Source organism: Amia ocellicauda, chromosome 8 (genome assembly GCF_036373705.1).
Source record: "Amia ocellicauda isolate fAmiCal2 chromosome 8, fAmiCal2.hap1, whole genome shotgun sequence".
Lineage (NCBI taxonomy): Eukaryota > Metazoa > Chordata > Actinopteri > Amiiformes > Amiidae > Amia > Amia ocellicauda.
This window is the reverse complement of record NC_089857.1, coordinates 2,158,952-2,172,278: the sequence shown is the minus strand read 5'-3', so window position 1 is coordinate 2,172,278 and position 13,327 is coordinate 2,158,952. Positions and strand designations below refer to the sequence as shown.

The window sequence follows — 13,327 nt, the reverse complement described above, 5'->3', positions numbered from 1 at the left end:
CCTTCACCCCTCCATTTTTCTCTCCTCCTCCTCCTTTGTGGTGAGGGCTGTGGGCTCCCTGTGGTCTCTTTGTGTCAGCGCTGTGCTGCACTGGAGGCTGGCGTGAAGGCGGCTTGAAAAGGAGCCTGGGGTAAAGTACTGATGGAGAGATAGCTGCATCAGTCTTCAGCACTATTCTCTCACAGGAAGATGCCTCAATCTGTGGGGTTTGTAATTTAGCTTTGAAAAGGAGATCATAAATAATGCAATGTTTTGCGAGACTAAGGAGAACATCGACTGTAGGTTTTTCTGAATCAGCAGCAGTTCCAGACCAGGTACATCTGGTCACTTAAGCTGGTAATGGGTTAAACCAGAGGTTCCCAAACTGTGGGGTGCGCAACCCTAACTTGCAGCTCCAAAATGTCATCGAGTGGGAAACGAAATCGCCAGGACTCTCTGCTGCAATATTTTGGAAACGCATTAACAAAAAAATACATGAAATGCGAAATAATGCAATGCGACCATTTTTGCAATTGCAAGAAGTTCTGAAATTTATTTTAAAATACTCATCTAACACAACTTTATTGAATAAATTCGGAAACATACCTGTGCGTTCAAGTTCCAGTGAAAACAAAATATATAGCAATAGCTGTCTGTGTGTGTTTTAATAATATTAATTTGTTTTTTGCTCCTCTTTCCTTTTCTGTCATTGCTAGTGTCGCAGAAGAGTGGTTGGCTTTTAGGTGGGTTACCATAGCAGCTGTAGATTTGTGGTATATTAATTGAACTGCACATATTATGCACTTAACAGTGTTTTAATTTACTTTGTCAAAGTATTTCTACGCAGAAATACTCTGAGAGGAAGCCATTGGTTGCGTTCTTGTAGCGCTGCAAATTTCCTCAGATCTGCAGAATTCCACTGATCCCATTGGCGGAGTCGCGCAGATCTGTCATTGTCAGCCAATCACAGACATGAAATAACAAATCCCACCGTCCTGTCAATCTTCATTACAGCTACATAGAGAGCCAATCAACCTTTCAGGCTTTAAAATAAAATCAATATTATCATTTTCTTCTTCTTCTTCTTCTTCTTCTTCTTGTTATTATTATTATTTTAACTATCGAATGTTAGATTCACTTGTCAATAGTGGCCATCTTTAATTAATAGTTAAATTTTCGATTTTCGACTATTCGGTCTTATGTTTTATATATATATATATATAATTTATAAACTAGTAAAATTTAATAAAATGGAAAGAGAGCATTACTGTATCTTCTGTAACTATGTTGATTCAGGCTCATCCGTACTAGATGGAGTAAACTAAGCAGCTGGTTGTGCTTTGGTTGTGGAATGGAAGAGATTAGAAGTTCCGAAATCTGAATCCACCTATATTACAGAAAGTCCATGTGTCATATTACAGTGTACAATTCATCAAACTCTCATCACAAACTCTTCTAAATACAATATTAGCTGTAGTTTTGGATTAAACAACATTAAGATCAGTGTAGTATAGTAGTTGAGTATAACCCCATTTGTAATTACAAGTGATAGACCTTACTAAAGTTTCTGCCTTATGTGTTTATACTGTTTTTAATGTGGTTTCCATGACACAAGCTAAAGGCCAAAATAAACAAATTAATAGTTTTTCTTGTTTGTTCAGTGAATCACTCATTATTATTGCAACAACTCAACAATATAAACATTATGTTTACCATTTTAGTAGCCTTACTATGATCTATGGTATATTGGTTTTCATTCATGATGTCTCTCTGAACGTGTTGTGTGAGTCTGTTGAGAGATTAGTTTCTCACTGGGAGGAGAGAGTGTGGTGTGTATTCTCACCAAGAGCTAACCTCTGTGTCATAATGAATCAGCCTGGCTCTTCGATGTTGTAGGAACAGGATCAGAAACTGCCCACAGAGCAGAGGCAACATGGTGGGGATCCCAGTGGGGATTACCATCAATTAAACACATCACTCAAAACATGAGCTGGGTATCAGGGGTTTCTGTTACTTAACCTTTAGCTGCAGAGACCACAGCCTGCGTAGCACATCCAGGGCTTAGAGGAAGATGAAACCTAGGTTCTCTCCACAATAACAGAAACACAAAGTCTATCTTTGACTTCACTGAATTACAGAATGGGGAAAAATCAGATAGACTCAGCGCTACACAACTATAATAATAATAATAATAATAATAATAATAATAATAATAATAATAATAATAATAATAATAATAACAAAACAAATTATCTGACTAAACTCAATTGTATAAAAGCAAATAGTGAAGAATTTAGAAATGCAGTTTGTCTGATGTACCCTAATTTTGTTATTGAGTGGCTTAACTTGTTTGTGATTACTATAATACTTAGACTTGGTAGGAGAGCAGGAAGGAAGCATCAAAATTGTTTTAAACATGGGGGTATTCAAGTTTCATAGATGTAGTTTCACTTTATGTTTCTCTGCATAATCATGTTGTTGGGGAGTTGCATGGCATCACGTTTCCAGAATCCAGAACACTTAAAATCATGATTGTATTTCCAGGTCCTCTGCAATACATTTGCAGTTTCATCATCATCATCATCATCACTTGTGGAACAAAACACATTTACCCTTTTTAATATTTTATTGAAGCAGTGAGTTTTATAATGCCTGAAATATTTGCAAAGAAATTGGTGAAAAACAAACATAAATCTTTTTACACATTCAAATGCTTGAGGACAATAATAAAACATATAAATCATGCAGACTGCAGCATAAGAAAACATATATATCCAGTATATGTGAAACTTTTGAGTATACATTTTGTTAAATATCTACATATTCGTAAAATAAAAATTACAGAAACAAATGCATTATATTCCCAAGAAATATATATTAGTACTTCCTGAAAAGCAAAAGTCTAAATAATTGTGAGTTGGATATTTGGTAGGCTGCGCTACTAGTGAATTTCTCTCTGCCGCTCTCTCTTTCTCCATTATCTGTGTCAGTTGAGTCTCCTGAAACAGCCTGGTGTAGGTGCAGAAGAGAGTCTGGAGACAGAGGGAACCTGCAGGAGACAACCAGACAGAATTAACCAATTCACTTACCAACTTCTGTCAATGCAAACTATCTATCTATCTATCTATCAGTCTTGTCTGTCCAGATAAAAAGGTCTCACTTCACATTTGTGGTGTTCTTTGCCAAAGCCACTTCACTTCAGCGCAGCTGTTGTTTCCTGATTAACGACACAGAACAAGAGAGTAAACTGTCAGCAAACAGATGCACAAAACTAACATAGCCAGAGTTTTCTGACATTGCATTATTGAAATAAAACCATAGTATATTAACATTAAATATATATATATATATATATATATATATATATATATATATATATATATATATATATATATATATATATATATATAATTGTATGTGCTTTGCAAATTCTGAATGGCAAATAATAATTCAAATGCATGGATTGGAAATATAATTTACATAAGAATAAAAAAAAACTATATAGACAAGAAAGTCTGTCATGCTCCGAATTGTGTTTGCTGTTTTGATGTGCCTTCAGTGAAAGTGTTTTCATTGAATGTGCAGCTATATGCAAGCATCATTGCAGCTGCAGGTGAGCCATTCATCTCAGGCTTGTCTGACACCATCTTTTGTCTGCTGGCTTAGAGACACACCTGGCTGCCTTTAAAGCACAGGTGCTTCCCAAATCCCCTCACTGCAGTGTCTGAACTGGAGCAATGTCACGTAAGGACAAGCCACAGTGAATGAAGTACTGAAGTACAAAACCAAAACGAAAAGCTGTGGAAGAGTTAAAGACAATAATAATAATAATAATAATAATAATAATAATAATAATAATAATAATAATAATAATAATATAAACATTTTAGACAATTTCATGCACTGCATTCTTTAGACACTGTAAAAACTTAGCAGCAGTGTCACAGACAGATCCGTTGCCGCTCACACTATTATATTAAGAAATGGCAAACAAAAAATACAACATTCCTTGCAAAATGATGCTGCAAGCGATCTTCGCGGGTGGATAATTGGGCCATGACGGCAGTCACATTCTTTCAACATGTACACACATATATATTATTCTGCATTTGTATCTGGTGCAGCAACTTTGCAACCCCTTACAGTTTCTATCGCACCTTTCCAGGCACAGACCAACATGATCTCCCAAGATCGTTAATTTTACCGACTGTATATACATCATAAAAAGTACTATATATATATATATATATATATATATATATATATATATATATATATATATATATATATATAATTGTTGCTAATGAAGTATTTTGTTTTGAAGTGAATGCAAAATAGTTACTCACTTGATAAGTCTGTGACGGCATTTCTTAGGCAGCCCTGTAATATATGAACAAACGATAATCACTATTGCAAATCAGTTTCAAGACAAGGAACGCAATCAGCTTTTCTCTTGCCCACTTATTACTTGTACTGTCACACATTTGCTACCTGTAAAAAACGGTAGTTATTTTCCACTTTTTCCAAGATTTAAACTGTAATGTTAATAGAGCAAATAAATAAATACAAAACTCCATGTGATTTAATATTAAATACAAGTGAAACAGTTCTGTATTGCCCAAGTGTATATGCAGTGTCTACATACCTTCACCGAATTGTCTGAATTGTTTTTAAATTTGAAAAAAATATTAGAGTTTGAAATTATTATAATTAAATACAAATCCCCAAAAATAATACAAAAAGTGTCTATCAGCCACTGAAAAATTGTAATATACATAGGCTACCAATGTATGCATAATAATAATAAAAAATATATCAGGTAACTTTTTTCCTGGCTTTCATTAAATATATAAATAAAAGGAAATCAATTAGATAATACTTTAAGGATGTAATGGGTACTTACTGCTGAAATAGTACAGGGTGCAGATTAAAACTACTGTCAAGCCCAGAACTCCTCCAACCAAGGACCATAGTACCTGAGCTTCACAGGTCTTCCCTGAGACAGGCACAGACAATAAGTTACAGGACATTAATCTCAAGGGTACTTTAAATAAATAACCAGATTTTAAGATATTAAAAAATATTTGTCATCAGTAGAATGTATCCAACCATCTGACCTCATAGTGTCCAGGTCACTTTACAATGATGTTTTATGTCTTATTATGTATTATTCTAAAACCCAACTGATATAATGGCAATCTTTACATCACATACAAGAAGAATTACAATAAAATAGACACACACATAATTGGAGAAAAAATAAAATAACAACATGGGTAACATGTCAGATAACAAGTAAAATAATAAAAATATAAAAGCGTATAAGAGGGACGAGACCACAGATAAAAGGAAATACACAACAGGAACAACCACAACTAAACAAACATGAAAAGGACATGCGATAGTGTGCTGTATGCTGCTGCTTTTCCAGCTCCTCCCAGCAGGAAGTGCTGTGCAACTGTGTACCTTGCTTGGGCCGTGTGCTGGGTCTGTTAATGCAGCGGCAAGGTTTGGGCTTCTCGGGGGGTATGGTGGGCGGGGGCTGAGTTGGACGCCTCTCTGGAAAACAAGAGCCAAGAGTCAGTCAGGAGAGGGCCACACATAGCCAGGTGGCACACAATTCACCTGTGGAGGCTGGAGAGAACACTGTCTGTCAATCTGATTCAGAGGGGTTGAGAAAGGGAAAATCATGATCTCTTTTTTTATGTAAACATTATGTACAGTGGCTCTTAGAAATATTCAGAACTCACATAATTAGTTGAATGGAGTCCACCTCTGATTTCAGGTTAAATACACCTGTCTCTGAGAGGACCCACAGTTGGTTAGTTCCTAACAAAATCTACATCATGAAGACGACGGAACATTCAAATCAAATCCGGAATAAGGTTCTTCAAAAGTGTCAATCAGGGGTAGGATATATGAGACACTGTGCATACTGCAACAATAGCCCAGGTAAATCACAAAAGTGGCCTTTTCAAAATGAAAGCCATTGTTTAAAACTCACATCAAATGTAGAGAGTAGAGTTTGCTAGAAGACATGTGGGAGACTCTGAGACCAAGTGGAGGAAGATTCTATGGTCTGATGACACCAAAATAGAGCTTTATGGCCTCAATGCTAAGCACTACATTTGGCACAAGCCTAACCGCACATCATCCTGAGAACACCATCCCTACTGTGAAGCATGGTGGTGGCAGCATAATGCTATGGGGATGCGTCTCTGCATCAGGGCCTGGAAACCTTGTAAAGATAGAGGGAAAAATGGATGCAGCAAAGTACAGAGAAATCCTGGAAGAAAACCTGCTGAAGTCTGCAAGAGACCTGGGACGAGAGAACATTAATCTTCCAGCAGGGCAATGACCCCAAACATACAGCCAAAGCCACACTGGAGTGGCTTCAAAACAAAAAGGTCAATGTCCTGGAGTGACACACTCAAAGTCCGGACCTCAATCCAATTGAGAATATGTGGAAAGAGTTGAAAATTGCTGTTCACCAAAGGTCTCCATCCAACTTGATGGAGCTTGAGCAATTTTGCAAAGAAGAATGGTCAAAAATGGATGGGTAAAGCTGGTAGAAACTTATCCACATAGACTCATGGCTGTAATTGCTGCCAAAGGTGCCTCTACCAAATATTTACTGAAGGGGTGATTACTTATGCATTCAATTATTCCTGTTTTGTATTTGTAATTAATTTAGAACAATTTGCAGGTTATATTATTCACTTTGGCATTATAGACATTTTCTATGTTGATCAGTGGCAGAAACTCCTGATTAAATCCATTCTGTTTTCATGTTGTAACACAATGAAATGTGGAAAAGTCCAAGGTGGGTGAATACTTTTGAGAGCCACTGTATACTGTGGCAGTGTGGTGAGTATAGTCCTTGCACTGCTGGGCTCAGGAAAACAACATGGACGTATTTCGGTGCAAGTGCTGAATTATTTAACAGACACAGTGCATGGGTGCTCAAAATACACAGAAAATGAATGAAAACCCTAGCTTACCTAAACACATATAATGGAACCCTCTCAAAATGTCACAGCATCAAAATACATTCAGAATGTTTACTGCAATATTCCACTGTGTCCACCTGATTCTCCACAACTGTTTTAAAATGACAATATCCCAGTATCCACTGGCCTTTCCTCTTAGGGGCAGTTCCACAAAATGTATTGCTATGCAGCTCTTACAGTGAAAAACAGCTTGACTATTGAAAGTGCCAGGGAGGAAAGGAAGCAAGCAGCAGGAGGGGGTGGGGATAGGAGGTATTGAAAAGCCTTTTTCTTTTGCTTGTACAGTTTCACAAAACCTTTGCTTGTTATTGTTCTTCACTGCAGACTAGAACACTTCTTGGCGGAAGTCTGAAGTTAAAGGCACCACAACAGTCTTTAATGGTTTCATTTTGATAAAAAGAGTATAACTTATAACTTATATGCTTTCAAACCAGCACTGTGCATCTAATTTCCAGAAACCCAGTAGCTTCTCCTCCTCTGGAGCTTTGTGACACATTGAGAGTGGCCATCTCATTCTGTGTTAATTACTTTTAAGGCTAAATACCTCAAAAGCACTGCATTGTGCAGATCAGTCTGCTATGTTACAATATTGTGCAGTATGTACTCGAGTCATTGCCATGGTAAAAACATCCACAGAAGCACTGGGCAAACCTCTGTGTAAAAGCCTCTTCAAAGGATTTAAATACAAAGCACTTGAAGGAGAGGAAAACCCAATAGAAATTTACTGGACATGGCAAACATGATATGCTGTAGTGAGTGGAGATACGGTATCAGCTCTCACTGACCAACACTGCGCCTTGAGGTTATGACTAATGTCCTCAACCCTGTAAGAAATAACTAAGAAGTAATTTAGTTATTGCTTGTGTCTCAAGTAATAACTAAATTCTAAAGGAATGGAAATGCCACAATTGTAAATGTACCCCATTTCTAAATGGATGAGGGGGAGTGGTTAAGCTGAATATGTCAAGGTGTAAAATGTATGGGGTAGTAGAAGGATTTCAGGGCTATGAGAGTGAAAGGGCAAGAAGTGAAGAATGGGGTCTGAAGAATCAAAATTAGGTTGCCGCTCATGTAGAATCTGGATAAAAGATAATTATACTCCTAAACATGTATGATTGAAATGTATTGATGTCTATATTAGGACTATATTCCTGTTTAATAAAATATCATTTACATTTACTGAGTCACTGATAAGGTTAATTGGAATCCTCTGATTTTCACATTACATCTTAATAACCATTTAAAATACATGTTGATGCAGGACATTGCTCTGTCTGGATGTACATTTTTTCTTTGTATTACTCTTGCAGCAAGATTGTGTAACCAATATGTGTTAACTTCACTTTTGTTCATTCTCTGGGTAGGCCATGTTAGTTCAGTGTCTGTGTAGCTGGTTTTAGAATAAACACAACTTTGTTAAGGTCATATAGAGGTCAAATGACCAAAGAGAATGTGATAAGGTATGGGGCACCTCACTAACATCATGGGGTGGCTTAGTAACATAAGGGAGAAATCTAATTGGGCACTTTGCCCTTATCCGCCTATATATTTAGGGAGACAATTTCTCCCTATCACATGTAAAAATGAATACTGAGTCATTCCATGCCAAATCATCCAGAGATTTTTATTAAACTTTTCCCATTTGTACATCTATGAAGCTGTGCTATCTCCTTTAAGATGAGTAATTAGAATTTCTTTCATTTCTGACATTTTGCATTTACCCTTCATTTGCATAGGTGTAACCCTAAGATAATTTTTTATCAATCTGAATTGGCCAACTAAATAACCCACGGAATAACCCATTCTAAATGGAATCCAATGATAAATCACATGCCCAACCAGTATTTTATAATAACTGGCATAATCGTGTGAAAATAAAATATATGTTTTATATAAAAAGACATATTCCGTAAGCATGTATACAAATATTTATGACAATAAACATTAATTCTGTAATTATACTTAACATTATTTTTAATCTTGAAGTATAATTATATGTTTAAGGTTTATTATCATAAATATTTGTTTACAAGCTTACGGAATATTTCTTTATATATAATAAATACATTCCCATTTTGACAAATAATTAGTTCAATTATACAACAGTCGCTGAATGTACCAAACAACAGGAATTAATCTCAAAGAATGAACTGGAAGGTCTGGTATTTAAATGTATGTGCATTTTGTCAGTCCCTTTTGGGGGGACACAAATAAAGCTGATAAATATATAAGGCAACATGTACCTGGAATGGGTTTGCCGAAGCCCCAGGACATTTTAATTTAATTTGCTTCCTCAAGCTGAAGAAATCTTTGTATAGAGTTTCATTGTTTGTTTTTTGTGTGTAATTGTAATCAAGAATTTTGACACAAAGAAGACATTCAAGTCAGTGAATCCCTTTTACATTCTTTAGCTGGAATCAGCACTAACCATTTTTTTGTATAGGCATCATATTAAAAGCTTGCACAGATGACAGTTTTATATCAATAAGACCTTTTTAGACTTTATATTTTCAATTTCAATTTCAAGTTCAATAAAAATTCCAAGTGGGCAATTACACTGCCATCCCCTGTAGCTGCACCAGTACCCTTAGGGTAGTAGAAGAGAAACGTTTTAGGTACAATCTCTCTCTTTATGCTTGTTACTGTCATCCTCACTACAGCAGAAATATATATATATATATATATATATATATATATATATATATATATATATATATATATATATTTTTTTTTTTTTTTTTTTTTTTAAATAACAGTGGTGAGAAGTTAGTACCCACCTCCTGGTCTTAGGTCAATGCCTTTCTTCATTTCAAGATGTGTTCCATTAGAAAAGGCACAGAAGTAAATCCCAGCATCTTTAGCCTTCACATTAGTGATCTTCAGGGTGAAGATGGTCCCCATGCTGTCCCTCTTGCTAGATTTAAACCTGTCCATTTCAGTTAAGCTGTCATCATATGTGAATCTACCTGTCACTGTGCAGTAGAACAGGAACTTCAGCTCATTTGTGCCACGGCTCCAAAAGTACCAGTACACCCCTGAGGGATTCTTGTCAGGGGTACTGCAGGATAATGATCCTGTTTTTTTCAGTTCCACGTAAATTGTGTCAGGATTCTGGTTGAAGAGGCCTATGACTGTGGGGACAAGACAGAAATACAGATACAGGGATCTTTCTTGGAATCCAACTAATCACAAGATTAAGTGAGTTCAATGACAAGAAATAAATACATAAATACATCGAAAAATATAAAGAAACATTTAATCTACATCCTAGCTGTAGACCAAAATCATTCTCCATGTTCTTATTCACCCAGGAGAAAATAAGATCACAGATCCAATGTGTAGTTCAAAAGGGTCTGTGGTTCAAACTAAAGTTTTAATTAAGTTTTTGAATGAGTAATATATGCAAGATATTTTTAAGGCTCTGCATCTTAAGAACGGAGGAAAAGTTAGAAAATGTTTCATTATTTAGTAGGTAAGTGATCCAAGAGATTTCATTAAGCAGTTTCTTGAAGGAATACAAAAAGTATACATCAGCCATGAATCTAGACAGAATCTTTCAAGAAAAATACTTCAAGAGTCTGATCACATATACTGGGAGAAAACTGTCATAGATATGTAGACCTGTGACTGCAATCTCAGTGGACGAGTGCATGTGTAGCAAACACCAGGAGAGCGATACAGGCCTGACTGATTAACCACTACAGTGAGGGGGTCTGGAGGTTCTGTTATGCTGTGGGGGTGCATTTTCCTGGCATGGTTTGGGTCCACTTGTCCTCTTAGAGGGAACAGTCACTGCAAATCATTACAAAGTTATTCTGAGTGATCACCGTTATCCTGTGGTGAAACATTTCTATCCTGATGGAAGTGGTCTCTTCCAGGATGACAATGCCCCCATCCACAGGGCACGAGGGCTCACTGAATGGTTTGATGAGTATAAAAATGATGTGAATCATATGCTATGGCCTTCGCAGTCACCAGCTCTCAACCCAATTGAACACCTATGGGAGATTTTGGACCGACGTGTTAGACAGCGCTCTCCTCCACCATCATCAAAACACCAAATGAGGGAATATGTTTTGGAAGAATGGTGTTCATCCCTCCAGTAGAATCTAGAGACTCATAGAATATGTGCCAAGAGCATTGAAGCTGTTCTGGGGCTCATGGTGCCCAACACCTTACTGAGACACTCTATGTTGGTTTTTCCTTTAATTTGTCACCTGTGTGTATATATATATATATATATATATATATATATATAGATATAACTTAAAAGCATTTTAAGTATATGGTTTAAATAAATGTACACTTTTGAAATGCAATAGCTTGTGTTTTCACTTTAATTGAACTGTTCATCGTTGTTAAGGATTTAAAGAAGTGAGCTGCCACAAATCGCTCTCTACTACCTATTAAGTGGATTCAACTTTTGTTTTTCAATGTATTTATATCATATTGTTAGATAGATATATAGATAGATGGAGAGATTGATGCATAATAATAATAGTAATACATTTTATTTATAATGTGCTAGTCAAGCAAAAGTCAAGACAGACACAGTAGACAGATAAGGCAGGGTATACAACAGTAGAAACCCATACCATGGATGCAGAAAATAATTAAATGACCTCAATTCAGAGGCATCTGAGAGAGGCTGAGCTCCAGTTAGTGGTCAGTTCTCTGCATGAGAGCTGTGAGTGAACTCAGCAATTTCCAAAAATCTAGTTCTAACTGCATAATGATGAAACTGTCTGGTATGATGAAACTGCGCCAGGAACTATCATGGTGACAAACTCTCACTTCAAATGTGCCGAGGTCCACACAACATTGACTAGCAGATTGCTTCCAGGATATGCAATTATTAAATAAATAAATACATAAATAAAGTAATAATTATTTAATTAATATCAATGTAAAACTAAAGCACAGGGACCATAAAATTCAGGTTTATATCAAAGGGCATCTGCAAAGAAAGAAATAATTGTACTGCAATGTACATGTTGCTTAAAATAAACCCATTGTATCTTAAACTCATAATAAGCTCATAATGTGAACTTATTTATCTTGCTGTAGTCTGCTCTGCACTGCTGGACACTGTGTCTGCTTCCTGCCGCTCATCCCCTACTGACCCTGGGTTTGAGTGCTGATTTACAGGAGAAGTAATTAATTATTAAGCAATGTAATTAATGTTGTCTGCAAATCTAAAGTGAATACAACACACTATACATAACATAAGCTGGATAAAAGCTTAACAACAAGCTTTTGTGTGGACACATTTTATTCATATATTTAGTATAAAATATGAACATTCAAGACTTTTAAATGTATTGGATTTATACGGACCCTATTTATTGCTTACAGTGCTACGTGTGCTGTACATTAATACAAAATGTTATACTGTTATGAATTCATGTTCAACATGTTTTGAAATGAAAGAATAGTTGTACAAAATGACTGTTGATAAACTGTTATACCTAACATCCACATGTGAAGTGAGCAAGAATAAATAAATAAAATATAATCAAAACTAAATAAAGCTAAAACTAGCAAACCTAGTCAAAAAGTCAAATTAACAAACAAGTTAAACAGGAAGATATTGTTTATAACTTTTAGAATTACACATACTTCCTAAAATACATGAACATTTATACACACTTTACACACACACACACACACACACATATATATATATAATTAATGTATTTAAGATACCACAACAACATTTCTAACTTAAAACATCTGACAATCGAAGGCCCGAAGACTTCCGATCATGGTTTCTTTACGTTAAACATTTCTGATCATAAAAACAGACATCTTTATCAATTCAGGCTGCGTGTTAACAAACTGCATAATAAATCAATACAGTTATTAAGATCATTAATTATTTATTTTTATTCTGATAGTTTTTTTCATTGTGATCAGTTAACTCTTACTTGTGTGCTGATCTTTCATTAACAACGTCCCTCAGCATGGGATAAAATGACAGTGGAAACAGGTGGATCAGAGAGTGGGCTTACCTGTTGTCCATAAGCACAATGCCCAGAGAAATCCCAGACAGCCCATGTCTTCTTGTCCTCTTCAAGCTCACAGCAGCCGCTCAGTTCAACTGCAGTAAGAGTACTGCAAGTGCTAACACTGAGCTCCAGCTCGCCCTTATTCTGTCTGAGTGACATCATGTGCAGATAATAAGATACGCCCATATGATCATAAGGTGTACCTAAACCCTGCGTCTCATTTAAATAACTAAAATAAATTAAAACATAAATATATAAATACAATTCATAGATGAATGACAAGAAATAAATAAGTTATATAGATGTCTCACTGAGAGGATATTGAAATAT

At 35.8% G+C, this 13,327-nt stretch overlaps 1 protein-coding gene across 1 annotated transcript; it reads right to left on the bottom strand.

The window, feature by feature from the left end:
• Positions 1 to 2,595: 2,595 nt before the first annotated feature.
• cd8b (cd8 beta) lies at positions 2,596 to 13,095 on the bottom strand. The gene is made up of 7 exons (XM_066711800.1): positions 13,001 to 13,095; positions 9,767 to 10,120; positions 5,446 to 5,538; positions 4,883 to 4,975; positions 4,326 to 4,359; positions 3,140 to 3,196; positions 2,596 to 3,028 (listed from the first exon to the last, which is right to left on the bottom strand). Exons 1-6 carry the CDS (start codon positions 13,044 to 13,046, stop codon positions 3,178 to 3,180), a joined length of 639 nt encoding a protein of 212 aa, XP_066567897.1. The 5' UTR covers positions 13,047 to 13,095; the 3' UTR covers positions 2,596 to 3,028; positions 3,140 to 3,177.
• Positions 13,096 to 13,327: the final 232 nt, after the last annotated feature.